Source organism: Strongylocentrotus purpuratus, unplaced genomic scaffold (assembly GCF_000002235.5).
Source record: "Strongylocentrotus purpuratus isolate Spur 01 unplaced genomic scaffold, Spur_5.0 spur5_scaffold_7, whole genome shotgun sequence".
Classification (NCBI taxonomy): domain Eukaryota; kingdom Metazoa; phylum Echinodermata; class Echinoidea; order Camarodonta; family Strongylocentrotidae; genus Strongylocentrotus; species Strongylocentrotus purpuratus.
The window spans coordinates 6,946,982-6,974,900 of NW_022145613.1; the positions used below are offsets into that span (position 1 = coordinate 6,946,982).

The 27,919-nt window shown below is 35.8% G+C and overlaps 2 protein-coding genes across 3 annotated transcripts in view; one reads left to right on the forward strand and one right to left on the reverse strand.

Moving 5' to 3' along the window:
• The window catches only part of LOC580377 (DENN domain-containing protein 3), a 35,714-nt gene extending 17,241 nt beyond the window's left edge, over positions 1 to 18,473 (forward strand). The window contains exons 7-22 of one of the 2 annotated variants that reach the window (XM_030973911.1): positions 1,788 to 2,015; positions 3,197 to 3,348; positions 6,541 to 6,590; positions 7,627 to 7,763; positions 8,298 to 8,473; positions 9,134 to 9,232; positions 9,614 to 9,794; positions 10,351 to 10,481; positions 11,115 to 11,335; positions 12,137 to 12,281; positions 12,833 to 12,975; positions 13,488 to 13,639; positions 14,192 to 14,328; positions 14,802 to 14,920; positions 15,397 to 15,519; positions 15,962 to 18,473. In XM_030973911.1, the coding sequence (XP_030829771.1) occupies positions 1,788 to 2,015; positions 3,197 to 3,348; positions 6,541 to 6,590; positions 7,627 to 7,763; positions 8,298 to 8,473; positions 9,134 to 9,232; positions 9,614 to 9,794; positions 10,351 to 10,481; positions 11,115 to 11,335; positions 12,137 to 12,281; positions 12,833 to 12,975; positions 13,488 to 13,639; positions 14,192 to 14,328; positions 14,802 to 14,920; positions 15,397 to 15,519; positions 15,962 to 16,153 (2,386 nt within the window). In that variant the 3' untranslated portion in view covers positions 16,154 to 18,473. The remainder of the gene's footprint in view (positions 1 to 1,787; positions 2,016 to 3,196; positions 3,349 to 6,540; positions 6,591 to 7,626; positions 7,764 to 8,297; positions 8,474 to 9,133; positions 9,233 to 9,613; positions 9,795 to 10,350; positions 10,482 to 11,114; positions 11,336 to 12,136; positions 12,282 to 12,832; positions 12,976 to 13,487; positions 13,640 to 14,191; positions 14,329 to 14,801; positions 14,921 to 15,396; positions 15,520 to 15,961) is intronic. The other variant, XM_030973912.1, reaches the window with a different exon arrangement.
• A 4,362-nt stretch (positions 18,474 to 22,835) lies between these two features.
• LOC115919958 (RBPJ-interacting and tubulin-associated protein 1-like) lies at positions 22,836 to 26,173 on the reverse strand. The gene is made up of 2 exons (XM_030974713.1): positions 26,069 to 26,173; positions 22,836 to 23,992 (listed from the first exon to the last, which is right to left on the reverse strand). The coding sequence occupies exon 2, from the start codon at positions 23,735 to 23,737 to the stop codon at positions 23,105 to 23,107; it is 633 nt and encodes a 210-aa protein (XP_030830573.1). The 5' UTR covers positions 23,738 to 23,992; positions 26,069 to 26,173; the 3' UTR covers positions 22,836 to 23,104.
• Positions 26,174 to 27,919: the final 1,746 nt, after the last annotated feature.

A 27,919-nucleotide genomic window follows, 5' to 3' on the forward strand; every position in this document is an offset into this window, starting at 1 on the left:
CACAAACAATATAACTTTTATTGGTTGGGGTAATCATAACATGTAGTGACATGTATTGACCTTGAAATTGAGTAGGTATAGAAAACTAAATTGAAGGTTGGTATTTAGGTAATAAAATAACTATAAAAACAAAATAACTTTTATTGGTTGGGGTAATCATAACGTGTAGTGACATGTATTGACCTTGAAATTGAATAAGCACAGGTAGAAGCCGAAAGAGCAAGTTATGGTGACTAAAATTTGATTTATTGAGTATTCTTAATGATCTGACTTAACAGTGAAATAGAAACAGGCACTTTTAAAATCAAGTAAATATCCCACTTAATGTCTGTTTATTCATTCAGTTTCATAGAAAAGCCAATTGAATTTGAGCTTTAGGACTTGTGCAATTGAAAGAGTTTGAGGTATGAGGGTTAAGTACGTGATTTATCTCGTTCGACAACCTCTTTTAAGGGACAATCCATCATTGGAAATTAGATTATACAAAGTCATGCTAAAGTTTAATGGTGAGATATCACTTTTGTAATACATAATGAACACAAATAGTGGTGTAAATCTACATGTTTTGTTTGTTTTAAGTTTTGTAACAAAGGTAGAGTTAGAGAAGAAGGTACCGTAATTAACAGTGTATACACCGCCCTCGTGTATTAACCGCACCCCTCTTTTTCGCCCTAAAAAAAAAAGAAAAAAAAAGCCAGGTCCGTGTTCAAAAACCCACCCATTGATTTGTGAAAAGGCCCCGGGAAGGCCTTTCATATAACTGCGAGGTGCAGCTGAATGTGTAAGATCATTCATGTAAATTAAAAAACAGTAGAGGACCTAGGATAGAACCTTGTGGTACGTTGTTCAATAGAAGAAAAATTGGAGGAATTATTATTATAAACTACATATTGAGATCTATCAGAAAGATTACTTTCAAACCAAGATGACAGACAAATTTGAATGTTGTTCTAGTTTCCGAGTGGTGAGTCAAAACACTGATTACTGAGCTGGGAGACATTGCCAGGTATAGCGCCAGATGGAGGGTATAAGACGCACCACCGACTTGGATTTTTTTTGGCGGCAAAAAAGTGTGGTTAAAACACCGTTAATTACGGTAAATCTAATCACTGTTAAAAATTAACACAATGTGTGGAATAAAATGTGTTTGATAGATGTATTCAAACAAAGGTCAGAACCGGCATGAGATTTTATTTTTAATGCAAATTTTCAGAAATATGCATCCAATAGCTGGACAATGCACCCTTCACACAGGCACATAATATTAGTTATGAAATGAAGGAGACAGATAATGTTTACCATAATAAATTATCTGTTCAGTATAAATTCATGTTGTTCCTCTCACACAGGATTGTAGATTGGGAAATTTTAATTATTTTCTTTGTGATAAATTTTGGTTAAGTTTTGCATCATTTTAGAAAACAGGCTCATTGACACAGGCTTACCCTTCCTATGCTAAACAATAATCATTTCAGTATCATTTGAGCATTCAGAATAGTGACTGTTCTTTTTTAATATAGACTGGTTCAGAAGTTCAGAAGCCTTTGTGAAATGAAACTCTCTAAATTAACAAAGATCTGTTCTCGGCATGAAACTAAAAATTGCAAAAATTGACATTGTAATCTAACCATTATTTTTTCAGAGCTTTCTATCTGCTTCACAAAATCTTCTTGACTCGTAGTAATGATATCATAAAGTTACTATTGAAGATAATAATGATGAGAAGCATTTAGTTTCCTTTTAAATGTTCTTTCATTGATCAATTTATGATGTGAAATATCAACCAGGGAGCTTCCAGAGTTCATGAGCATGGATCAGCGATGGTTCAAACTGGAGGAGTTTGTTTCCTCCCGGGCGGAGGAAGAGAAGGACTTCTATGCCGAGATGGTCCACTCCCACATGTTCAAGCCATTCCGGGAGGACCGTCTGGACCAGAAGAAGGACTACTACGCCCAGATGGAGAAGAAGATCCGTCCACCGAGTCTCAATGTGTCCAGCGTCGTGGACCAGGGCAGGTACGTATGGTCACTAACAGGGCCATTCTTAAAGGCATCGTTTAACAATGTTAAATCTGAGATGCATGGCCCTACATGTACATGTTATCAGTGTCTTAGAAATGATCAAAAAAGTAAAAATCTTTGAGTGACCGGTTTTACCATACTCATTTTCCCCAATAGACTGTAGTGTTATGAAAACCGTTAGGAAAACAAATTTCTAAATTTCAATTTCCAATCATAAATATCTTGATAATCAGAAAGGCCATCGGCTTGTAAATTTCATGGGGTTCCTGACTGACCTAAAGATTTATAATTATCATTGCAGCATGAGCTGTATCCAGAATTTTGTTTCAGAATCTGAGACAAAGTTACCCAATCCCTTTAATGACTGATTTGTGTATAATGCTCTGAAACACTTCCCATAGAGTACCGAAGTGGGACGTCATACTGGCCAAGGTTGCTGGTTTCTAAACAATTTTGTGCTAAACAATGGTGTGGTGGTCACACAAGTCCCAGACACTGAATTTGCCCTGCTCCAGCCCGTTGCTTGAGTGATTTATCAGTGAACCTCATGTGCAGGCTCTGTTGTTTAACCAGTTGTTTAACCAGTAACCTGGACGACGAGCAAATTTGATGTTAGCATTTCGGTACTCTATCAAGTCCAAAGCGTATAATTTTTACTTGGTAATGACCTTAAATATGAATATTCAAATTTTGAAGCAATGTAGGTGATGATAGAATAACAGTGAATCACATAGTTGAAAAAGTGGAAAACAAAAATACCTTAAGAACTTATTAGAATCGGTTTACTTTACAAGAAAGGATACAATTTACTATGCTTTTTTATATCTAAAAAAACACATCAAATTTCCATAAATCACAATAGTAGTCTGCATTCAATAGTATATTGGTTTTTTTTCAACAACTGTATATAACTGTATATATCAACACTCAAAGGTACAAAATCAATATAAAGTATTTTCATTGATCAAGCTTTCTAGATGTGAGACCTTATAGTGGTCTATTAAATCCCAATTTGCCCTTCCCCCTCTAAAATCCTAGACAGATTAGACTTCAGTACACCCGATGCCATCCCTGAGAAATATTACTTTGCTTTCATTGAAATATTACTGCCTGTTTCTCTATCTGTTACACCTAAACACAACACCATCAATTTTGTTTTCTTCTGTCATTTGTAGACTTCGTAAGCAGCAGAGTACAGGACAGGCTGTGCCTGATTTGAGACGACGCAGAGTATCCGATGGAAGGAGTTTCAGCGACACAGGTCAAAGTTCATCTGATCAGACTGCGCAGTTCATGCTGCCTCTCTTTCATATCCCATACACTTCAGGTAATTCATAAATGTCTGGTCTGTGAAAAGCTATTTGTTTCATTTTTATTTTTTTTTTTTATTTTTTATTTTTTTTTATTTTTTATTTTTTATTCACCTTCATGCAACAGACAGGAATTGGGAAATGGGATTTTTAAAATGAATGTTACTTTTTACTGTCTTTTGGACTGTAATACAAAATAAACCCAATGTGTTATGGTAACTAAAAATTACTATGAAGTTCATCAATGGTATTTGAGTAGAGGTGTTGTGGTCGAGTGGATACCTCAGCGGACTGTCGATCACAAGGTCCGTGGTTCGAGTCCCGCCGTGGCACCAATGTCCTTTGGTAAGACATTGATCTACATTTGCCACACTCAACCAGCGCCGTAATGGCAGCAGTGCTAAAGCCAGGGTAATAATCGGGAGGGTCAAGTCTGACAGTGTTGAGCACTATACAAGAACCCAATATTATTATTATTATTATACATTTTTAAATAAGGCAGTTTTTCTAATAAAGCTCATTTGACACGCTGAATGACTTTAATATCGTATTACTTTGATCTTACTTTCTTTTGGGGAGGCATTTTGATATAGAGCTATATATTAGTGTTGAGCCTTAGATTGATTGATAGACAGTACTGCCTTGATTTATGCAAAAAACTTTCTCAAGGATTGATATAGAATTTGAATGAAAATGCTGATTGCTGTAGTTGTGCATGTGTATTATCGATATTTCCTCAACAGATAATGAAAATGATGAAGGCATCAAAACAGTAGAGTTTCCGTCAGAAAAATCAGGTCTGTCATCCAAAGCTGGAGGAGTGGCTATTTCATTTCTCAAAATACTTGATGATTCCTTCTCTTGCATCATTGCCAGCACTATATATGAATTATTGGATTGATTCTGTCCAAGTGTATTTGTGTGAAAGTCTCTTCTTTTCTTGCATCATTGCCAGCACTATATATGAATTATTGGATTGATTCTGTCCAAGTATATTCGCGTGAAAGTCTCTTCTTTTCCCTGCTGACATCTACAATAGTAGATTTGGCAAACTATCTTCAAGTATCACATGATATACACATACTTGTAGTCTCCATGGTAGCATAGACTTTTGCCGTGGTTGTAAACTTGCTCATTTTGAAGCATTTTATATTCCTTCATAGTATACAGCTTCATTTCATTACCTTAAATTGCGTTCCATATTTTCATGACATTTTAATGATTTTCACTGATTCATACTCATTTTATACACATATATTGTCAGTTATTGTCAGAGCCAAGGGAGCGTAGATTAGTTTGAGTTAAGACACTTCCGGCTCCCAACAAATTATTGACTGTTTATAGTCTTTTCCATGTCAATATAGGAAAACTTTTAACTTTTGGGGGACCTTTTTTTAACTTTAGTTTGACAAACAGATTTTTTTGTTTTACCTAGATGTATGAATAAAATTACAGAAAAATAGGGCAGGGGAGAGAGAGGGTGTGATAGATAGGAAAGAGATATACAGAGAGAGAGAGAGAGAGGTAAGAGAGAGAGAGAGAGTTGAGTAAATTTATTAAAATCATTGTTGTGGCCACAGGCCAAATTGATAAAAAAATTGTACATTTGAGTAAATTAAAACAAGTATGACCTAGCATTGAAAGCTCTTGCTTATTTCAAAATATACTTTTCATATGCCTTCAAATTCTTCTGCTGTTCTAAAGTATATCTATCCTACAGAGCAATAGAAATTGTATTTTAGAAACAACTTTCTGAGCCCTCTTCTGCATTTTCTCCTATTCTTATGTAGTTAGAAAGACACAAGTTGTCACACCAATAAATTTTCGCAGTTTACAATAACATTGTGCCGTTGGGCTTTAAAAGGGTCTGTTTGGTATCTATAGGAGTATGTTCAGTCCGAGTCCTGAAAAGAACTAGGTGAGAGAAACGCACTCAATGATTTAGACAGCTGTGCTGTTTGTAGTATAGATGAAGGGATCGCTGGGAAGCAGAGTGGTTAAGGTACAGCGTGTTATCAGTCAAGAAGCTGCTGGGAGCTGAATGGAAGCAGGGTTAAAGCTCTTGGATGGTGCTGCTGGTATTGCAGACTTGCAGATGGTGATTGGTATTGGTGATTGGTATACAGATAAAAAAAAAATTCTTCAAAGATTTAAATCTTGCTCTGTTGTAAGTTTACCAAACATTCAGAAACTACATTCAGTTTTCTCTCACGTAAACTGTATACAGTCATATGCCTTTCTACTTCAATGTCTTATCTATCATAAAATGTATTTTGGATTACTATACAGTGCGTCCCAGAAAAAACGAAACCGAGAATTATCGATGTTTTATTATAACTTAGTCACATTTATAATTACTAAATGACACATATTTGGAAAGTTTAGATCCTCTTTCATTTGATGCAACTCATATGATGCATATTTCATGCATGAGTGATTAAAATGAATTTGAAGAGAGGAAACCAAAAAGTCATTTGGCGGACAGTATCTGAATTTCAAAAAGAAAATCACATTTCTAGAAAGTTGAGGTTCTGCCCTTTCATATGACACCTCAATCAGGAAAAATGAGCGAGGAATGACAAAGTTCTGTTGGTTTAAAGTAGTGCTTGCATTTCCATAATTTTATCAAACGAATTCGTTTTCACTGGGTGCCTGCCGTAGCAACAAACAGAGTTGACAAAAGACTTAACTCCATTTCGTTGACAATCAGCCGTAAACGAAAGACTTCATGCATGGCTGATTGTCAACGAAACGAAGTTAAGTCTGTTGTCAACTCTGTTTATTGCTTCTGCAGGCACCCAGTGAAAACAAATTTGTTTGATAAAATTATGAAATGCAAGCACTATTTTAAACAAACAGAACTTTTTTATTCCTCGCTCATTTTTCCTGATTGGGGTGTCATATGAAAGGGCAGAAACTTAATTTTCTAGAAATGTGATTTTCTCCTTGAAATTCAGATACCGTCCGCCAAATGACTTTTTGGTTTCCTCTCTTCAAATACATTTTAATCACTCATGCATAAAATATGCATCACGTGAGTTGCATCAAATGAAAGAGGAGGATCTAAGCTTTCCAAATATGTGTCATTTATCAATTATAAATGTGATTAAGTTATGATAAAACATCGATAATTCTCGGTTTCGTTTTTTCTGGGACGCACTGTATATAAAAAACCTATATGCATATTTTATTCTGAAATCTTTATGCAGCCCAACATTTCTTCACCAAATGTATTGAGCAGCTGGACCATTCCATTGAGGTAAGGAGTAGTCCTGAATACTTTAAACCCCTCACAAATCTTAGTTAAACCTAAGAAAATCCTTGACAAATTTTCTGCTTTATACTTTTACCGAGAGCTATAATAGTGGTGTAATGTTTCATGTGTGTAACAGAAAAGTTAAGAAACCCCATGTGTCTATGATAGCGAACATTTTGTTGAATCTATTTAATACAGGTAATCATGGCAACCAAATTTGTATAAAGTTTCAGCACCCTTTGTTTTGTCCATCACATTGAAACATCAAGCAGCTTACTGCAATTTATAACTTATTACATGCCTACCGGTACCTTTTAAGTGTCTTCCCATGAGCGATCACTGTTCAAGCTTAACATGTATAGAATACTGGTGTTCAAATTCCTCTTTTAATTTGGGATATACATTGACAATGAGAAGTATTTCCAGTTATAAAGCGTAATTCATTTTTCAGTAATTGACAAAATCATCGCACCAATTCTCATCTTCTCAAAGTACACTGTAGAGTATTTCTTAGTATGCTCCTCTTAAAGATAAAGTTGAGTTCTTGTCATGCGATTGCATTGTGAAAGAAATGGTGTGGAATGGATCAAAAGAAGTTGACCATGTAGCATATAAGTATTTGCGTGTACTGCAAGGTTCTGGAATCATCAAAATCATAATAGATTTCGCCCAGTCTTGGTAAAGTAACAAGCACTGTACACAGAAAGATGTATATGGGACTGCACAAATGGTGTCGGGGCTACTAACCTTGATTTCCTTATCTTGCTATGCTCATTACTCAGCCAGTATACATTTTCTACCAACATTGTTTGGCAGATGACATTTATTGTAATCTTGAACATTCAGTGTAAGTTTCATTTGATTCTGTGAGAATTCATTTTCTCTTTTTTTACCAGAACTCAAGTTTATCTTTAACATGAAATCTTTTATTTCCTGAGATATTTTTGATTTCAATCAATACCTTTAAACAATTGTAGAGAGGATTGTAAAGAGTTTTAGCGTAACAATCTTTTTTTCTTTCTTATGTATTGTTCTACAGAGCTGTAGACAGCCAGCTCTCAAGGCTTCCTACCTGTATCTAAGAGGGATGTTTCATGTAGCATGTAACTGCCCTCTCGATGCACTAGATGACTTCCATAATCTACACAAAGCAGACCTGTCTATCCTTCCTACTAAGTGAGTTTATTGCAGATTAATAACATTTTGTTTTTAGACATTCTCATGAACTATTGGCAAATTTGCTTGTAGATATCATAGATATAGATTGTAGAAAGATGGAGTTCTTGGTACAAGATTGATGTGAACAATTTCTGTTGGATTAAAAAAAAGTTTTCTGTTTCTACAGTTCACTCAATGGTAGGATTCATAACTAATCATAATTGTGCCTTGAATTACTTTAATTCTCTTCAAAATCACGTTATTTTTCTCTCTCAATTGTCTTGTGCTGTGCACATTTCTGGAGAGATTATTGTCTTGCCAATCGCAGGTTTAAATTTTGCATGAATGAACCTAGAATCTATTTACACTGACTGATTTAAAGTGTTCACACATGAGCACTTCTTTAAAATTATAATGCTTATGATGTAATGATATTCTCAATGGACTAATGTCACTTCTAACTCAATTCCATATAGGGCAATGTGAATGTGATTATAAGTGTATTACCTACTTGACCATTGTGGAGTATCTTTGTAAATACTTTCTGTGCAGCCTGATCACTGAGCTGATGAACAACTTGAGTGCAGAAGACAAGGATCTCCTCCACAGAAGAGAATTCTACAAGAGAGGAGAGATCCTACGGAAGATCAGTGAGCGCCGTGCCGCACCTCAGATCACTGCCATGCCCAGTATCCAACCAGATGACCTGCCTGAGAAAGGGGAACTAGGTAAGCATGGAAATACCCACCATGCTCTGTCTTTATATTTTCAATCAGCCAAAATATGAATACAAAATGTCAATATTACACATTCTGCAATATGAAACCTGGTGCACTTGCTTACTACAGCACCCTAGGTTTTCATACGGTACCGTCCTAAAACCAGTTGAAATATATTTGTTGTTACTACACATTTAGACTTGAGACATGTTTCTGCCTAGCCTATAATAGATGTCACAGCAAGGACATTTCTTGTGATATTTTTTCATATTCAAGGACTGAGGGAGTTTACCTATTTCATTTTGTATTACTGCAAAATCAAAAACTTTGAAGGCATGTAACTATTAGCGAATTACACAAATTCAGTGTTGTGTGAATTGTGATTCAATTATTTTTTCATGGCAAAGATCTTAGACATTTCTTGCCCACAAAAGTTTCTGATTTAACAGTATATAGTATTCAGATTTCTAGGTTTGAGAGAGTTTATCCACTGCATGCAGTATTTCCAAATTATTTCAATATAAATAATTGTTAGGCTCTAGGTTTGAGGGAGATTATTTCAATTTGTATTGTTTGGTACGGTATTTGTTTTTTTCCAAGTTGAGGGAGTTTATCCATTGCTTGCTGTCCTTTAAACATTGTTTTAATTTGTGTTGTTTTCTACCCTAGGTTTGAGAGAGTTTATCCACTGGATGCAGTACTTAGAGATAGCCATTGATGTAGATGTGATTGACAGGCTGTTCAATGCTTTATCAGCAGGATCCAACTGTGAGTAGTAATGCAAATATATATAGATATTAGCCTATTCTCTTCAAATGTAGTTTTGCACTATTGTTGAGAAGTTACTACGAGGTATATATGCTCCATTATATATTTCACAAAGCTGTCACCTTTGTTTTGAAGAAGTGAGAACCAATCTAATAGTGTCACATGCAAAATTTACTTTTATTTAACTTAGTCTCTTGCTACTTATTTTGTCATAACCAGACACTTTCACGGCAAGAAACCTACATTGCAAATAGCAAATTCTAGTGTTCAGATTCAGTCAATTTTGTGGCATGAAACTTTTGCAAATCTCATTATTTCTTCATGAAGTTGATGTTAAAGGTGTTCAGTACCATCATTTTATCAATTCTCTTGTTTCTGTAGTCCTTGATGCCGAGACTTTCATCTATTTCTATGAGGCATGGAAGGAAGGGTTAGAGGAGACAAAGTCCATACCACTCAGTATCTACAAGGAATACTTGGAGAGCACTGAGAGTGTTCTCAAGATGTCTTCCTTAATCAGAACAGATCATGGCATGGGAAGATTGGTCCTGACTGAGAAGAGGTACAGTCATTTGGAGATAATTTTAGTTATGGCTGTGACAAGGAAAATTGCAATGTTTGAATATCATGTCATATCATTCTACTCATATCATATATAACAAGTGCCTGATAAGTAAATGGTTTGCCCTTAGCTTCTGATGATTTTTAGTGTAATTTTCTGTATGGAATACCACATTAAAATTACATGTACTGCTTGCTTAAATCTGTCTCTGCCTAATTTCATAGCACCGCAGCCACTTTTCTGTGCACACACACCTTTCCCTTTATTTTACACAGTTTAATGGCACTGTTGAATTGACATTCCTCGCCAAATCTTTTAAGTGAAAGTGGAAAATGTCAATTTGTTTAGAAAGACAGGTTTTTGTCTGTGATTATATACAATCATATCAGAATATTCCTGCAATTTAAACTAAGATATGTGGATGTGAAGGATGTTTTTTTACCCGTCTTTCCCTTTGTCACTCCTTAGGTATAACTGCATGTCTTTGCATTCTCTGAAATGCAAATTTCCTGCAAGATGTATCCTGTATAAATTTCATATTTTCCTTATTTACTAGGCTCTTCTACATGGGCGAAGGCAGCAATATCTACAAGGAGATTGTGAGAGCCAGAGACATTGAGAAGTTAGAGAAGTTTGAATACTTTAACATCCTCCTCAGCTGCCAAGCCCTTAGGATATACAGCACCAGTAAGTAACACTAACCTCAGCATGTTATGTAACTTGACCGCAGAGCAATGGTCCCCGGAGAATGTGTCATAGATCCAGTCGGTGTTTTGTCACCTCATTCTGTACGTCGTTTACATGGTGGATAGACAATGTACTCTTTAGCTTATACAATGCAGGTTGTATCTGATTACCAGCTAATTTTTGAATTCCCACATGCGTTCAGTTTTAGATGTATGATAAACAGTTTGGCAAAATCTTTCATTTGTCATATAACATGCAAGAGGTAGCTAGTTTTATTACAAATATACAATTCATTAATTAAGTAGTAACAAAATGTACAAGCCATTTTTACTTTTCCTTTATGCTTTTATCATATTTTTGCACAGTATTGTTTGCCTGATTGTGTTTTGCAACATGGAAATGTGTATAATGTACACAAACATTGTATACAATGTTACGACATTACATCAAGCACTCATTTGATCACTCTTGTGTATATTTACTCTATATTTCTTTACCAGAGCTCAATACGAGTCCATACGTTGCCAATTTGAGGGCAGAGCGTTAGAGCTGGTTCACACTGATCACTGAGCTGTGACATCAAGCACTCATTTGACCACTCTTGTGTATATTAACTCCATATTTCCTTCCCAGAGCCCAATACCAGTCCATACGTTGCCAATTTGAAGGCAGAGCGTAACAGTTGGTTCACACTGATCACTGAGCTGTGGGCCGGGCGTGTCATTGCCGACGCTCAGAAGGATCCTCAGGTGGTGCAGCAAGCCGCAAGGAATGTGAAGCTGATAGACTCGGTCATACGGAGTGCAGAGAATGAGGATGCAACACACGCAAAGCATCTAGATAGTGCTGTATGGGTAGGTATTAGACAAGGGTCCTGTATTCAATTCTTATTAACAATTAAGGGAGGTTCGATCGCTCAGTGATAGAGCTGTGATCTCGTAAACAGGAGGTCCTGGGTTCAAAACCAAATCAATGCACCAGTGCCCTTTGGTAAGGCATTAATCCCCATTATTAAGTCCCTCAGAGACTCAAAGCCGTCATGCTTTCTTAGCAGTCGGGTAAAACAATCAAACAAACTAAATTTATTACCATTTTATTATTAAGATATTGAACATATTTACAAGGTATATTTATAAATCTCTCTATGCTCAGCAAAAGTTGCTTTGTGCCATTTTATGTCCCTCAACTTTTGTTACATTAAAACACCACAAATTGTTTGAGTACCACTTTCAAATGTGGCACATGAATGGCCTGAAAGAAACTGTCTATAATTTGTTTCAGTAACATCAAATTTTGTAATGATGAACTCTGATGTAACGTTTTTGTGTGTCTAACAAAGTGGAAGAGCATGACCTTTCCTTCAAGCAGTCTTCATTTCAAAATCTGGTAAAATTTCTTATTTCAGCATCTCTGTCACTTGTGACTGAGAGAGGAAGGCGTGGGGCACATTTAAAAAAATAATAATGGCTTCTTATATAGCGCACATGTCCGCCAGGTCGTGACGCTCCTGGCACTGCCCGATTATTACCCTGGCTTTAGCAAGGCGGCCATTATGGCGCTATAGCAATACACAATGAAGTATGGTAGAGACTATGATCATCCAATTACTGACTTTTTCCAACAAAATTTTCTTTTTCTTTCCTTTTGTATTTCAGCATCTGTGTCACTTCTCACGGTTGAGAGAGGAGGGCATGGGACGGGTTCCACCAGAGACAAGCTCAGCTTTGGTTCACAAGTTTAACCCATCCAGTAACGAGGCGCAGAGGACTACAGTGGAGGCTATGGTTTACACACCGGGCAGTAAGTCCACTCAGCTTGATGTCTGCATGGTTCTTTGGGTTTCTTTTATATCTTTCTTTTTTAATCTAAAAACTCATAGTAATACCATTTTCTAGAAAAGCTATGCATGATTAGCGATTTTCCTTTGTTTGTGACCACACTGTTTTCAAAATGCACATAATTCAACAGGTTAGATATTTCTTTTTCACCACACAATGCACGGTTTATCATCCTCTAAGGTCCTTGAAGTGAATAGTGAAATAGTTTTGTTTGTGTATTTTAGTTTATGAGGAATTTCAGCTAGATATTTCTTTGTGCTGGGTCAGGTAAGTATGCTGCCGTGTGGAATTTATTCTAACCGTGTAATAACTCAGAAAATTTTTACCAAAAATGTAATTACACTACAATAATAATTCATGAATTCTCCGGATCAGTGCTATTAGAATAGATAATACCTTTAATCAAGAGAGGCCTTGTATGTCAGCATCAATATCCCCTGATGCATGCTGCCCCCACCGACGGCACACACATCAGAACTTACCCCCTACTATACCCCTCTGTACATCCCTCAGCCTCTGTCTTTTCAGACCGGAGTATGAGCGAGGAGGAGGCCACGCCCAAACTCTGGTGCGCCATGGGGTCAGGCAAGGTCAAGGTCTTCGACGGGAGCAACTTCGTGCTGGAGGCGGAGTTTGCTGATGCCAAGGACAGAGTGGTAATTTTTTTGTTCTTCTCGCCTTTTTTTAAAGGTCTTTGTTGCTGAAGTTGAATACACCTATACACTGTGGAGGTTGATGTCATGATTAAATGTTCATTGTTAGTAGTTCAAGTTCAAGTTCAAGTTTCATTTCCACATTTTTAATTTTTTTTTAAAGTCAATTTATATGCATATATACAATAACAAAAGTTAAAATGAAACATCTACAAACATTCTTTTTGTTCAAAAGTCACATCAACTATTTTGATATCATTTATAACCTTCAAAGAGGGAAGAACGTAATGAGCAAGCTTAGTTGGAATTCAAATAATTTTACTTTCAAATGAAAATTGGGTAAAGTTCCTTTTATCATCAATCTAGCCTGTACTATTAAAATGAATTATTAAAACTCTTCATTTTATAAATTCTGGTATTTGTAATGGCCGAATAGCTGCATTTTATAATCAAACCCTTCATTTGTTTTACTAGTAATTATGTATCATTCATATATTTCTCTTTATGTGTAACAGTGCTGCCTGCTGAGTGTGAGAGGAGAGCAGGTATGGGCGGGGTCGTTCGATACAACCATCTACATCATCGACATACCCAGCTGCCTGTCAAACAAACAGCTTGTAGAACATAACGACATTGTCTCTGACATGACCATATCAGAAGATGGCAAGTAAGTATGATTTAACAACATACATCTTCAAAATTTATTAGTACCCTAACCCATTGCCTATGGGAAGTGATGGTCTCTGTATTAAGCCTATGGGCAATAGAGAATTCAGAAGCCAACACGTTATATAGATACTGTAGAATGTTTAATATGTTGTCATTCAAAGGATAGTAGATTCACTGTATCATGAATATTTTAGAAATGAAATTGCTCCTGAACTAATTTACAAATGTGAAACGACATATGTACATGTTGATTAATCTGAAGAAAAAAAATATAGAATCTGTGATTTACAGTGTATTACAAAAGAGAAAACATATTTGTTTGGTAGCACAGATAAATCTGACCAATGTTGTTCTCTAATAACCTTTAAAGCTTATTACAGAAGTGTGATTGATTTGGGTTTCGTAGATGCATAACGAAAATCACATTACCACCAAACCCTTGACCTTGTCCAATGCGATATTACATGTGATGTTGAGCCTTTAATTATTTTCCTTTTGCTGGTATTGTATACACATTGTTTCAATCAACATGTTGCATTTCTGTTTACAGGATTGCCTTCACATGCAGCTTGAATGGGCAGATCTTTGGTTGGGACACGCAGAGCTTGTCACAGAAACATCAGATACAGCTGAAGAATACCAAGACGCTCGTCTCAATGAGATGGTACAATGACAAGTTATGGTGCTGTAAGTTTCCTTGCAATCATAAACATCATGATTATCGTCATCATTTAGTACACCTGTCTCATATATTGTGATATTATTCATGAAGTCTTATGGCATGTTGATATCTTTTAATTTGCTCATTTTAGACATGTACTTCTTTTGCAGTAAATCATTATTATTTCAAGTTTCTTTATTATTATTGTCATTTGTAAAAGTGTGTAGAAACAGTCCTGTATTTGTCTATTATTTCTAGTATTGATATGATCATGATTATTATTGATGTATCTTTATCATTGTTATCGGTCTCAATGATTATCAGCAAACATTTGTTTACTTTTAAAAAAGACAAGAGAATGAGATTTTACTTTTTATATGATTATCATCTCATCATGCTGTGAACACATTTGCAATATGCAAAATGTTTTTCATTCCCTCGATCGTCAATGTCCCTGACTCTATGATAGCTAAACTCCACCTGGTATTGTATTTTGCAGGTACCAAGACTGATATCAAAGTCATAGGCCTGGATGGTAGTGAGCTGAGCAGCCTCCAGCATCTTGACAAAGATGGGGGTCCATCCCTCATTGAGTCGTTCCTTCTTCTAGGGAACAGGGTAAGTTATTTAAATATCAATATCATGAGTGCGACTATGGACCCAAGGCTGAGATGGAGGCAGGAGATGATGCAAATCGTGAGGATAAAGATTTTGGATGGTGGTGGTGATGAAAATGATGACGATGAGGAAGATGATGATGATGAGGAAGATGATGGTGGTGATGATAAAATTGAGGGGAATAATGCTGATGGTAGTGATGAAGATGATGATGATGAGGAGGAGGAGGATGTTTATTATGATAGGGAAGATGAAAATGATGATGGTGATGATGATGGTGGTGATGAGGAGGATGGGGATTTTTATATAATGAGGATGGGGAGGAGGAGGAGAGGGAGGATAATGAGAATGGTGCTTCATCTTATCATGATTGTGGGGATGACGGTGTTGAATAATGATGATCATTTTAAGTTTCATTTAGATTTTAATAACGTTATATAGAACGTTACTTACAGCTAATCTTTGTTCTTTGACAGATCTGGACAGGTTGTGGTAGGAGAGGAGAGGTAGCCTGCTGGAATGTGAACACATTCAAACAAGAGAAGCTTCTTACCATATCATGCCGGGGTATCAGCAAGCTTGTTGCCGTAGGAACCAGGGTCAGTATATTATACATTCTCCACTTAGAGCCCCTGCCTCCAAATGCTTTGTTATTATGAAAAGATTTTCTTCATAAATCATATGGAATGCAATAGCAGTCTTTAGTGGTTTGTTCTGTAACATATTCAATACATTTTTATCTCATAACATATATCAGGCTAGGTCTTAGATAAAATGTAAAGAAGCCATTTCAGAGGTCTACATTGATGTTGCCCTGTATCACTGATACTAATACCCAAAGCTGTCCCCCCCTCCCCCCCCCCCCTAGTGTAGCTATGATGTCATCCTCCTCTTTTCCCTTCCATCCTCTTTGGAGATCAGCTCATTATTCCAAAAAGAAAAGCCAATCCCGGCAGCCAGGACTCTCCGTAGTCTAGCTCAATGTGCGGTCAGCAATTTTATAATTCTTATTTTGATTACTTATTGTTTATATCGGTTTAGATATGGGCTGGTAGCAAACAAGGCAAGATTCACCTCTTCGATGCCAACACCTGTGAGTACGAGAAGGAGCTCGAGGCTCATGAAGATGCTATCAGGTCCATGTGCCAGGCAGAGTTACGCTACGTCATCACCGGGGCAGGCAGCAAGGATGGAAAGGTCGCCCTCTGGAGGGCAAACTTTGTGGCAAACTAAAGGAGTGTAGCTTGGCAAATACTGGTTAACGTCATCTACGACTTCTTTTGGACAACTGCACGTAAACGAATAGACTTCATTAACGGTAGTCAACGACTTAATCTCTACATGGTCAGTGCGCGCTAGTGTTTGCGAAACAGACCGAATTTCTCCTCACGCTTCAGTTTCGCGTATGTTGCATGCACATGATTACTGCGGTTCCGTTGTCCAGAGTAGTATTATACCTGATTGGCCCCAAGTCAGGCCACGGGAAAGACACCAAATTTCATAACTTCAACTTGAGACAGAACATGAAACCTAATCTTAAACCTGAAATCCAACTGTAATCCTAGTCCTAACCCTAACCATAAAAACTTTGATGAAATAAGTCCTGGAGGAGCCCATTAATGCCTCTCGTGTAGATGAACAGCTTGAGGATGGAAAATATCTGTCTTGAATATATTTAGAACAAGTTGTAACATCAAACTTTTCACCCAGATCATTTGAGAACAAGTTGCTGAAGCCTATGAGCTTAAGCTGCCCAATTTAACGAAGAAATTGAGCTTCTTGAAATTTAATAATGTTATGAACTGAAATATAGAGTTACAAGTAGGGATTGTTTACTTTTTTTGGTTGAAGTTTTCTACAGGGAAATGAAAGCTGCACAAAGTTGTCAATATTTATTGGTTATTCTTGTTTAAAATCCACCTTGGAAGGAACTACTCTTATCCTTCAATGTGCAATAAAGATCCTCATGATTTAAACGTAAAATCACAGTAAAATCACAATCAGTGCTGTATTATAAAGATATATATATACATCTGTCCATTTATTTAATCTTTGACATCTTTTGACATGTTTTTTTTAACCTGTGGCTAGTTTTATTCTTGTTCTTCTGATGTAAAGGCTTATTTAGAATTGTACATATACATGTGCCTGCACATCTTCTTTTTAGAAAGTCAGTTGGTATTTTCATTTCCTTTTTCCTCTTAAAACGTATATGAAGAAGAAAAAAAATCATTTAAATACCTTTTTCGTAAAAGATTAGAAAACAATCTTATCAAGAATATTTAATATACGGTACTTTCATCTAGAGTAGAGGCAATAGTAAATGCAGAACCAATACGTTTCTCACAATGTGTTTTTGACATTGAAATGAAGATGCAATCAATTTAGTGTCCTTTGTTAATGAGCCAATTGTCAACAGTGCCCAAATTGCAGACTGTTGAATGTTCTCAGAGGAACATAGATTCTTTTTATTTTTAATGCATTGTAACTTCAAATTTTATGCCGATATAATTTTTTCAAAAATGATCTGTGTTCTGGACCTGTTAAGAGTTCATAGTGAAATGTAATTTATATTAAGTAATGTATTATGTGCTATGTCTATGTGTAAATATGTCAGTGTATTATGTAAATACACTTGTCGTACTTAATGTTTTAATAGTCCAGCTATATATGTATATATATATCAACCACAGCTGCTTTTCATATATCGTATACTTCCATTTTTGATTTGCTTCCACAGATATGTCTTTCTTGAAAATATGCCAAATTACATGTACAATTATTTCCATAATAAAGATGCCTAGTAGTCAGGTTTTCGTTGGGAATTTGACACCATTCTGATGTTTACCCAATAACCGGTGTTGTCATTCACCAAGCGTTGACTTCACTTTTACGAGAGACATGTCTTGTGTAATGCGCTGTGCTCTAGCCTACCACCATATGGAATTCTCATCATGTACAGTGCAAATATTTGTAATAGCTGATGGCACTTGACAAACTAGACGTATGCATTAAATTTGGTTACATTTCAAAAATTACCAATTGGAATTGCCCTATTGGTACATAATCTGGTGATGCATTTGTTATTCAGGATAGTGCTTACATATAGTTTCTGGTGTCTAGTGTCTATGTATAAACTGTTCTTGTACAGTTATAGCATCAATATGTAGTGTTTACAACCTGTTTAATTGCAGGTGCTATCGTAGAATGGTGTATACATGACCTGAGTGTCGACAATTCTGTACTGTTTACTTTTTTTTGCTTCCATTCATTGAAACGTTGATTATAACCTTCCATGACCTGGTATGAATACACGTATGAATAAAGAGTGGCCTACTTGGGATACTGAATACACACTGTCTTCTATACAAACATTTCAAGGCTCCGACTCGCAGGCCCAGGTTTAAAACCAGCTGGCTGATCTTACTTTCACATTCTTACTGTCCGAACCTCGCGAGTCTTCTCATTCTATTGTATCCCAAGTTGGCCACTCAGTATTCAAATTTGCATTTCTTTTCTTATTTAAAATCTTTATATATCAATTTGAAATCCAACTACCACATCAGTCTGTGAATATTGATGTGCATCCCCTCTTTCTTCTCTTTTCTTTTTTCTTCTTTTTTCTGTCTTTTCCCCCTTTTACCAATATTTTGTTCCTCCATATTTGTATTATTATGTATCCTTTGAGGGTAGTCATACTATCAAGCTTTGCTTATTTTGTCAACCCTCCTGTTTGATGTTCTCGATTAGTTACACCCAGCCTTACTTTATTCTACATATATTCTTTTGTCATGTGTAAATTTACAATGTTTGTTTGTTATATATTTGTAAAAATGCAAAAGAAAAAGAAAATCAAACAGAAATCAATCAATCAATCAATCAATCAATCAATTCGTCCTTGTTTTCACGAAGTGACGGTAGTGAATGGAAATCGCATACACTTTGCGTGCAGATTTTCCTCACTACCGTCACTTCGTGAAAACAGGAACGAATTGCATATAATACATGTATTATTATTATGTCACTTTCATTCCATTGAGTTTTATTTTTAAAAGTTATTCTTGTGATACTTTTCAAGTTTCTATCAGTGTGTCAATTTCATACTTACTATGCGACCTAAACAATCATGATGTGCAATATTTGTTATGTTATCGTAGTCTTTTTCATGCTTTTCCCCATTTCCCAAAGTCTTCTGACTAAGAGGAAGAAATTGGGTTTCTTGTTGTTCAAATTTTGATTCCATCACATTTTTTTAAAATACACAGTGCAAGTTATTGGTCAAGGCCATTCATGTAACTTAAGTGAAAACATATTTTTGATGGGGGAGTCTAGTATATCAAGTACATGTGTATGCAACTTCTCAAAAATATAAACAAAATAAACCTGTGTGGTATTTTGTTCTACCCTAATTTTTATTGAGGTAATTGATGGAATTTTCTTTCATTCCTTAGACTTATATCAACACTGCATTACCTGTTCATATATTTCCATTTGGCATGCACTAAGAACATTCTCAGGATAATATTAATTATACATTTAAATGCAATCATGATGTGAACTTGTGGTTAGGAGAGAATTGAAAGTACATTGTACTTTAATATGTAGTTTCAAGCATTTGCGAGCCTTCACCACTCTAAAGGAATTTACAACAACAAAAAACTAGAGGTAGAACCTATGTTAGTATCGAAACTTTTACTTTTTTGTATAAAGTAACACAAATTAGTTAATTCTTTAGATTTAGTAGAGCAGGGCCCATTGCATAAAACTTACATTGATGGTAACTTTGCCATTAATTGTAATTTTCTAGGAAACCTTGATTTGATTGGCTGTTGAGTGATGTTGCCATGGTGACTAAGTTACATCAACGGTAAGTTTTATGCAATGGGGCCCTGGTGTCAAAACAAGGTTGTACATATCAAGTCTAGCAGGGTCTATACTTCAGTGTGTATTGTGTAGCACATATTGTCAGCAGGAATGCAGTTCAGTCATTTAGACTAGACTCTAATACCAAATACAATGCTAATCAGCTCTTAAAGGTAAAGACCAGTTATGGTCATGCGATTGCATTGTGAAAGAAACGTTGTGGAATCGATCAGAAAAGGTTGATCATCTAGCATCTAGCATCTGCAAGGTTCTGGAATCATCAAAATGATAAGAAATATGGCCCATTCTTCGTAAAGTTACAAGTATTATACACAGAAAGATGTATATGGGACTACCCTATATCTCTCACAGACCATGAGAGAAACAAATTTACCAAATATATGAATTAGTAGGCGGTTTCCCGGCAAATTTTTTATCATCATGTATTAGTCAAAACATATTCTTTCACATGATTGGTAATGAGAGCTTCCATTTCATTTTTTGAAATTGGGGCGTTTCCAATACTAGTCTTTACCTTTAACATATGGCAAAATATGTTCTCATAGTATATACTAAATATTCTCTAGGTCTCTCCAATGTTCCCCTTTGCGAGAAATATTTCATTGAAAGATTATCTCATATACCTCTAGCCTCTTGCACCATGGTTTGCACATGACGGACACAAAGTTTAACCCTCTAAGTAAAAGCCAAGAAGACTCTAATCATATTATTTAAAAAATTAAAAGATTGTTCAATAACAATGCACTTACTTGCAGTTCCAATTGGTCACATTGTCACTTTGCTAAATCTATGCATGTTTGTATATCAATAATTTATGCAATATATTTTCATATCTTCCAGCATAATGCAACCAAATATATTTTTTGCAAATTAAATTTACGTTATTATTAATTTGTTGATTATATGTTTATACTGTATATTGAACATTATTATTTTCATGTACAGGTATGTCTACAATAGATGAAACAAAAAAGCTATTACGAGACTATGTTGCAATAAAGTCTACATGTGAATATAGCCTAAAAATTATATTTGACTACAGGTATGTTGTCTTCTTTTCAAATATGTAAAATTGTCTTTAAAGCAAGCATTATTAATGATATACTGTAACACTTGATTATTATTTTTTTAATCACATCAACAATTCAGACAGAAAATTCTGAAACTGCATTTATTATCAAGCTGGACTTGGTACATAATGTATATTGTAAATCAAATCTTGTAGAATTTATCTACACTAAATCTTGAGACATATTAGTTGTAAAACAATGCTCAGAAATTCCTACTAGATTTTAACCCGTGGACAAATGAAGGCAAATAAATATGTATTTTTCTGATTGTATCATCAATACATTTGGAACATAACAATACCATATATTCCATTTCACAACATCTTTTGGAATGTGCTTCCTACTGTCAGTAGCTTGGTATGTGTGATACTCTTTCTCAATTAACCCGTCTTTAACAGCATGTGCTATCTATGTTTAGATTTCATGGTGTAAAACAACTTACATTGCATTATATATTCATGTTTTAGGTGTTGTATAATGATAACTAAATGCACAACAAAAGAAATTACTTTCACACTTGATATTTCCATTTATGTTTGTCTTTTATCTTTAAACAAAAATTTATTTCACATTATTTATAAACATGTTTTTTACACAAAATATACCAACTGTACATACATGTAGTACATTCTTGGCACATAATTCATATACAAACCTGTTTAGTGTCTAAGTAGTCTATAATTTACAAATAAAAACTGTTTTTCATATATATGTATACATGTACATGGGACACTCATACCCAAGAGTTAATAGGCAATCAATTACATCAAAAAAATTCTTTTACCAGCTGACCTCACCACCAAATTACATATATTGTGTATGCCCAATGACAATAACAATTTATGGAAACTTTAATCAATTATGAGCGTATTACGTGCATCTTAGAGAACTTTTACTCCTGTAACAGCTTGTCATAGCAATAAATAGAGGTATAACTACCGGTAACATTTCTGGACTATACTATATTATGATGCAAATTACAAATCAAAATGATCAGAGAATACAGAAGAAACGTCTCTAAGTGTCAACCAAAACTTCATAACAAATCACATTGGAGAGCGGGCTCGATCACACCTTTTGCACCAAGTATTTTTTACTTGGTCATATTAAAAAGGTATGTATTAAAGCTGTACATAACGAAGTAGATATGATGACAACATTATATACAATTACAATATTATTTCATCCACATTCATTCAGCTTCTTTGAAAGGTCCCAGGACATGTATACAAATAATGACTGTTTTGAGGGGCACAATGAAAACTACAGCCCAAGGACATCTCAAAACGATACTGTGCCCCGAGACAAAGTTGTATGCGTTAGTAGAACTATATCTGGGCAAACCTAAAAGCTAGATTCCCTTTAAGCAATAGCCTAAAAGCAATGTATTAATTACCATTTGCCTGTCAGGTGCCAACATGAAAGATGAAAGTTTACTTTGAATAATGTTATATATCCAAAAGTATTGTTTACAAACAATATACATGTATGCTTATGAAAAGAAATAGATATAATTTGTACTTGCACTGATGAGAAACTGGACGGGAAACACAAAAACATAAATACAATAAACACAATCCTAATATACACTGTACATGTACCGGAATATATCATCTGTTCGGAGCCAGAAATGCTCCAAACAGATTAAAAAAATTAGAAAATCTTCTTCTTTTTTTTTGTTTCCCTGAATCCCCCCTCTGCTGTTTGATACAAATATCGATTTCATTTAAAAAAGAAGATTAATCTTCGCTTTTTAAAATTCTATGCTTTTAGAGCATTCATGAATAATCTCTTGACACAACTTATTTCACAAAAGTGTAGATTCTGGACCTGAGAGCAATCAAATAAGCACTCTAAAATCATCTACAGTGTATACACCTGTATGTGTAATTAGTGGACACCAAACAGACATGTATATATATATATATATATAATATATATATATATATATATATACATGTATATATATGTAGGCCTATCATTTTAACATCAAACAGCAATTAATAAACAGTCACGTGTTTTGATAGACTATGTATGTACAAACATGAAAATGCAACCTAGCACAGCTTAAGAATTTAATATGGATTGTAACTAAACAGTTACTATATATATATCAAACTTTGCACATGGCATTTTGTTTTTCTAATGGGCTGATCAAAAGTTCCCACAAACTAATTTCAGGGGTTTCATATATCTACCAATTAATCAAAGTTCAAGTAGCTCAAACCTATTACTTCCAAGGAGCTGGTTTACTAGGTGTTGCTGAGCGCCTCCCCGAGGCAGACTGAGGCCTGCTTCCCATGGATGACCTTCGACCTCCAGTGGCCGACCCAGGCCGACTTCCACTGGCCGACCCAGGGCGTTCACCCATGCTTGAGTTTGACCTTGATTCAAATTCAAGACTACCCTGAACAGGGGACCCCCACAAAAGAGGTGTTTTTCTACGTTTATCGGCCTTCTTGTCCGTCCATGGTGCCTCAAAAGAGGGCTCCTCGAGAGGTCCCCCAAAGAGGGAGTGGTCGACGTAAGTCGGTGTGTGCTGCTGAATCCGATACTTATTCCTCGTCTTAGGCATCGACGGGGAGACAGTCAGCATTGGTTTGATTGCTGGAGATTTCCTTGTTGCCCCACTAGAGGGCGTTCTTTGTGGTGGATGATCGCTCCATTCAACCTGTGCTTTCCTATTCCTATCTCTATGTGATCCGAAGAGTGTCTCGTCCACTGAGGAGTCATTGGATATCACCCGATATCTGTAGTTTTTCTTCACGCTTCCATTTGAAGTGTCCCTGCCCATGGACTCGCCCTGTACGCTGAGGCTGGACTGGCGCCCACTGCCAGTATTACGAAAAGAATAATCCGACATTTTATCTCTTTTCAGATGATCTAATTATTGTAGAGTGCCATTGAAAACTGAAACCTCCTCCACATCCTAAGTAAGCAGCTACCTCATTAACCTTTCTCATGTACTTTTTAGAATGTAACAGTGAGCATGGTCGAAAATTTGAGTGGCTTGGGTAAACTTCTGCAGGTAGAAACTGTTACTAGACCTGGACAAGAATATCTCTGTCTAGCTTTTTTTGAAGTCCCAATACCTTGTGTCAACCGCTTGGTCAGGCTCCTGTGGACAAAAGAATAAAAGGGTACAACATTAGAGAATTGCAGCCTCATTTTCCTAAATTGGCGTCTACAAGGATTAAGGTCCCTTCTTATTGACTATCGCTGGCTTCCATTTGCTCAATGTTATAAGATATTGGTGCGAGGAGAAAGCTTGCGATTTTCACTTTGATCCGATACCAAAATCATGATATTTCAGTCATACCCTCTATATATTACAATGTTTTCAGAATCCTTAAAAGGTTAAGTATTTCACCTAAGTTTAAATCTTACGTAACTTTTCTTTAAATTTGAAAAATTCTTGTTTTCGTCATATCTAAGGTACAAATTGGAAATTTATTCTGAAATGTTTGTTAACTTTTCTATTTTATGTGTGTGCAGTGCCATTTGGGTGCGTCAGTTATGTGTGAGCGCGTCACCTCACTGTACCGCGCTCAATTCGCAAAGTTCTATGTGCTAGGCCAGGGAGCATGAAGAACTTTGCGCATTGAGCGCTGTACATGCAGTGAGCCTATGAGTTCCCATTGAATGATCGATCTGCTCGAGTGGCTTCAAATTTAAGTGAGAGAGGGCCTACTTAACTTCAGCGCAACTTAAATTCAATGGCAATGTCAATACGTAACATTTTGTCAAACCAAGCCAGATTTTGACATGTCAATCATGCTAACATTAATAACATTAACAGTGACAATACATTCTCGACGATAAGGCCTGATACTAGATCTAGAGTAAAGTACCCGGTTTTCGGCCACTTAAGACAAAATCCTATTTATTGGACTCTTTACTTCCTATTTATTATCATTTCTTGTTCAAATCATGAAGCAAATATTATTATTGTTTAAACAAAAAAAGAATCCCAAAAAAAAATCACGAATTGCCATGACAATATTCATTTCAATTTTCACTGTTTTGGAGCCGGTTATCGGCCGAGCGTTTCAGTTTACGGCCGCATGTACAAAGTCAATAGGAAGCGCTCGCGCGCGCCGTGCGTTTCCGCGCTGATGTATAGCACAAGCGGGCGGAGCAGGTATCCCACGCCGGAGCTCCCGGGTGCTCGCCTGACCGAATACAGGCACAGCGGTGATCGGAAGTTGGAATCTGAATTAGACGGACATATCGTGTGTGCGTCGCGGTGTGCGGCTGCATTGATTTAATACATGCGATGAGATACTTTTGAGCTTGCGACCAGCACAAAATCGGGCTCTATATCTGAAAAATACTTGAAATAAAGCTCATTTTATGGTACCCATATTTCTTACATACACGCGTAAGAAACTCGATTTTTCAGATTTGGGTAGCGGGACCGCCGATTACATCGCTAAAATGTGATATTTTAGGATATATTTTTCATTGCAAATGTGGTTCCTCAGTGACGCTGGCATGGTATGGTATGTGTGGGATATGTGTTATGCTATTATGCGATGTATTTTAAAGTGATTTTACCATGTATCCAACCAATTGGCCGAAAACCGGAGCTGACCGATTACCGGGTACTTTACTCTAGTATCAAATTCATTTTTCATTTCATTTCATTTTTATTTTTTCATTTCCAACAAAATACAATACATAATAACGAATACAATGTAAAAATGTATACACAACATAGTTACATTGGTAATAAACAAATCTTAATAATAATTTATACATTTTAGGAAGACAAAAAAATGAATTTTAAAATTTAATTGCATTTATATTTTGAGAAAATGGAGAGGTCCACTGAAAAGCAAAGCTTGTAAATTGTGGACCCCTCAGATAATAATGAGAATTCATTAGATGTCTAGCGAGTAAACTCTTCGTAAAACGGCATAGGAACATCAGAAACATCTCCGTATTAGGTGGACACAGCTACGACTGTCTCGTCATACGTTTCGAGAAACGAGTCCCTGGCGCCGGCTTTATCAGACAAGTTCAGATCGAGTAAGTGATAGTACGGAACGGTACGCAATTTGCGATACATGGGACCATACTATCAAAATTATTACAGTAAAACGTAAACAACGTAGTTAGACCATTACTTCATTCTACATCACTACAAAGAGATATGGAAACAAAATAAGAGGAAAATGTGAGCGATTCTTACCGGTAAATCAAAACAACTATATTGGACGTCGATATGGGATAAATTCGTCGAACATATTCCAGGAATATTGTTGTCACCAAAAAAAATGCGTCACCTACCAACGAACCGTGTCACGACGGATAGGATACGCAGGCGGATTTGGTACCGACGAGAGTACGGTGCGGCGCCAAATCCGTCCGGAACATTTGGTGCTCTTGATGAAATAAACCGTCTCCACCACTGATCTCTACGGAAATTTTTTTCCGTAGAGATCAGTGGTCTCCACTAATAATAAAAAAAGGCCAGCTTTAGTTGGTGTTATTGTTGTTGTCGTTGTTAATTGTTCGTTCAAAGAGCAGTAAGCCTAGGGCCTAGGGCCTTTATTTAATGTCATCATCATCATGTTATATTTGATATTTCTATCTTGGCCTGGATACCCTAAAATTATGATGAGGGCTCGCATGCCTCTGGGCAACAGTGAATTATTTTACTTTTGCAAACTCTGGCCCACTAGGTAACAATTTCTTTCCTCTTCTCCTTGCTTCTCATTTCCTTCTCTTTCTCTATTATTTTATATATAATCACTCTCTCTCTCTCTCTCTCCCTCTCTCTTATTACCTAGTGCTATATAGGCATGTAGGATATCCGATATGTAAAGCCATTCGAGGCGAAACTATATATCATTATACATCGTTTGAAATAAGAAACACATTCAAATAAAAACAAAATTAGTCTGTCTGTACCAGACCGTGAAGCACGGACATTTTGTCCCCATAAACCGGTATAATGATATAAATGTCCCCATAACCGGTGTATATATATATATATATATATATATATATATATGTTCCCATAACCGGTGTATATAGATATACCCTATCAAGCCCAAGCTATTATGGTCGAAGGGCAGGGGCGGCCGAGCGACTTCCAAAGTGAGGGGGCACCAAGAAAAAAGGGCAATTTTCGGAAAAAGGGGCACCTACAAAGGAAAATCTCAAAGCAGAAATATACATTTTTGTTTACATTGGTATACATCCCTACATTGTGGTTACATTATCAGGGACGATTTCAATGTTTGTTTCACTTTATACACCATACAAGAAATTGCTTAAGCATCATACTTTGCAGCTGGGTGTGATGGTCTGACAATTTATTTGGGAGCGAGCAAGTTTAAGATTTGTGAGGTGGCAGTGCGAAAAATTACATCTTATTATGAGGAAAAAACCCAATCCCTGTGGGGTTATAAGCAAAGAAAAGACCTTTGATAAGTAACATAAGTATGTAATATCTTGTTTATTTTGAAAATCAGTGGTGAACATCAAATGAAGAATGCAGGTCACAGAAACCTTGAAAGCGGAAAAATACCTTTGACTTTGTAATGTTATGTTTCGTTAATACAGATTATGACTTCAATTCTATTTCATAAGATGGTGATAATTTAAACATAAGATACATTACAATTTATTCGATTTAATTCATTCATTGTACACCGTACTATACATATACCATATAAACAAATAATTTTAATATTGCTGTTGCTATTGTTGGAACTGTAATCTCCGTATTATAATAGCATTACTGTTTAATTTGCCATCTATACTTATATTTGTATGAATATAATCCAGCAAAGTTTTACTTAAAATGGATTAATATTAATATGCCAGTACTTAATTGATAGTGTTTCAGACTAGTTCAGCTAGTCTTTGGTATTTCAATTTATAACAACAGTATAGTGTACGAGTAAAATGTATTGTCATGTATGTTTTACAATGCTTTTATATAATATTATCGCTTTCAATTTAATTATTTTTGGTATGACATAATTTTGTCTTTCTGTAATGATTTTTTAACGCTATAATTATATAAACATAT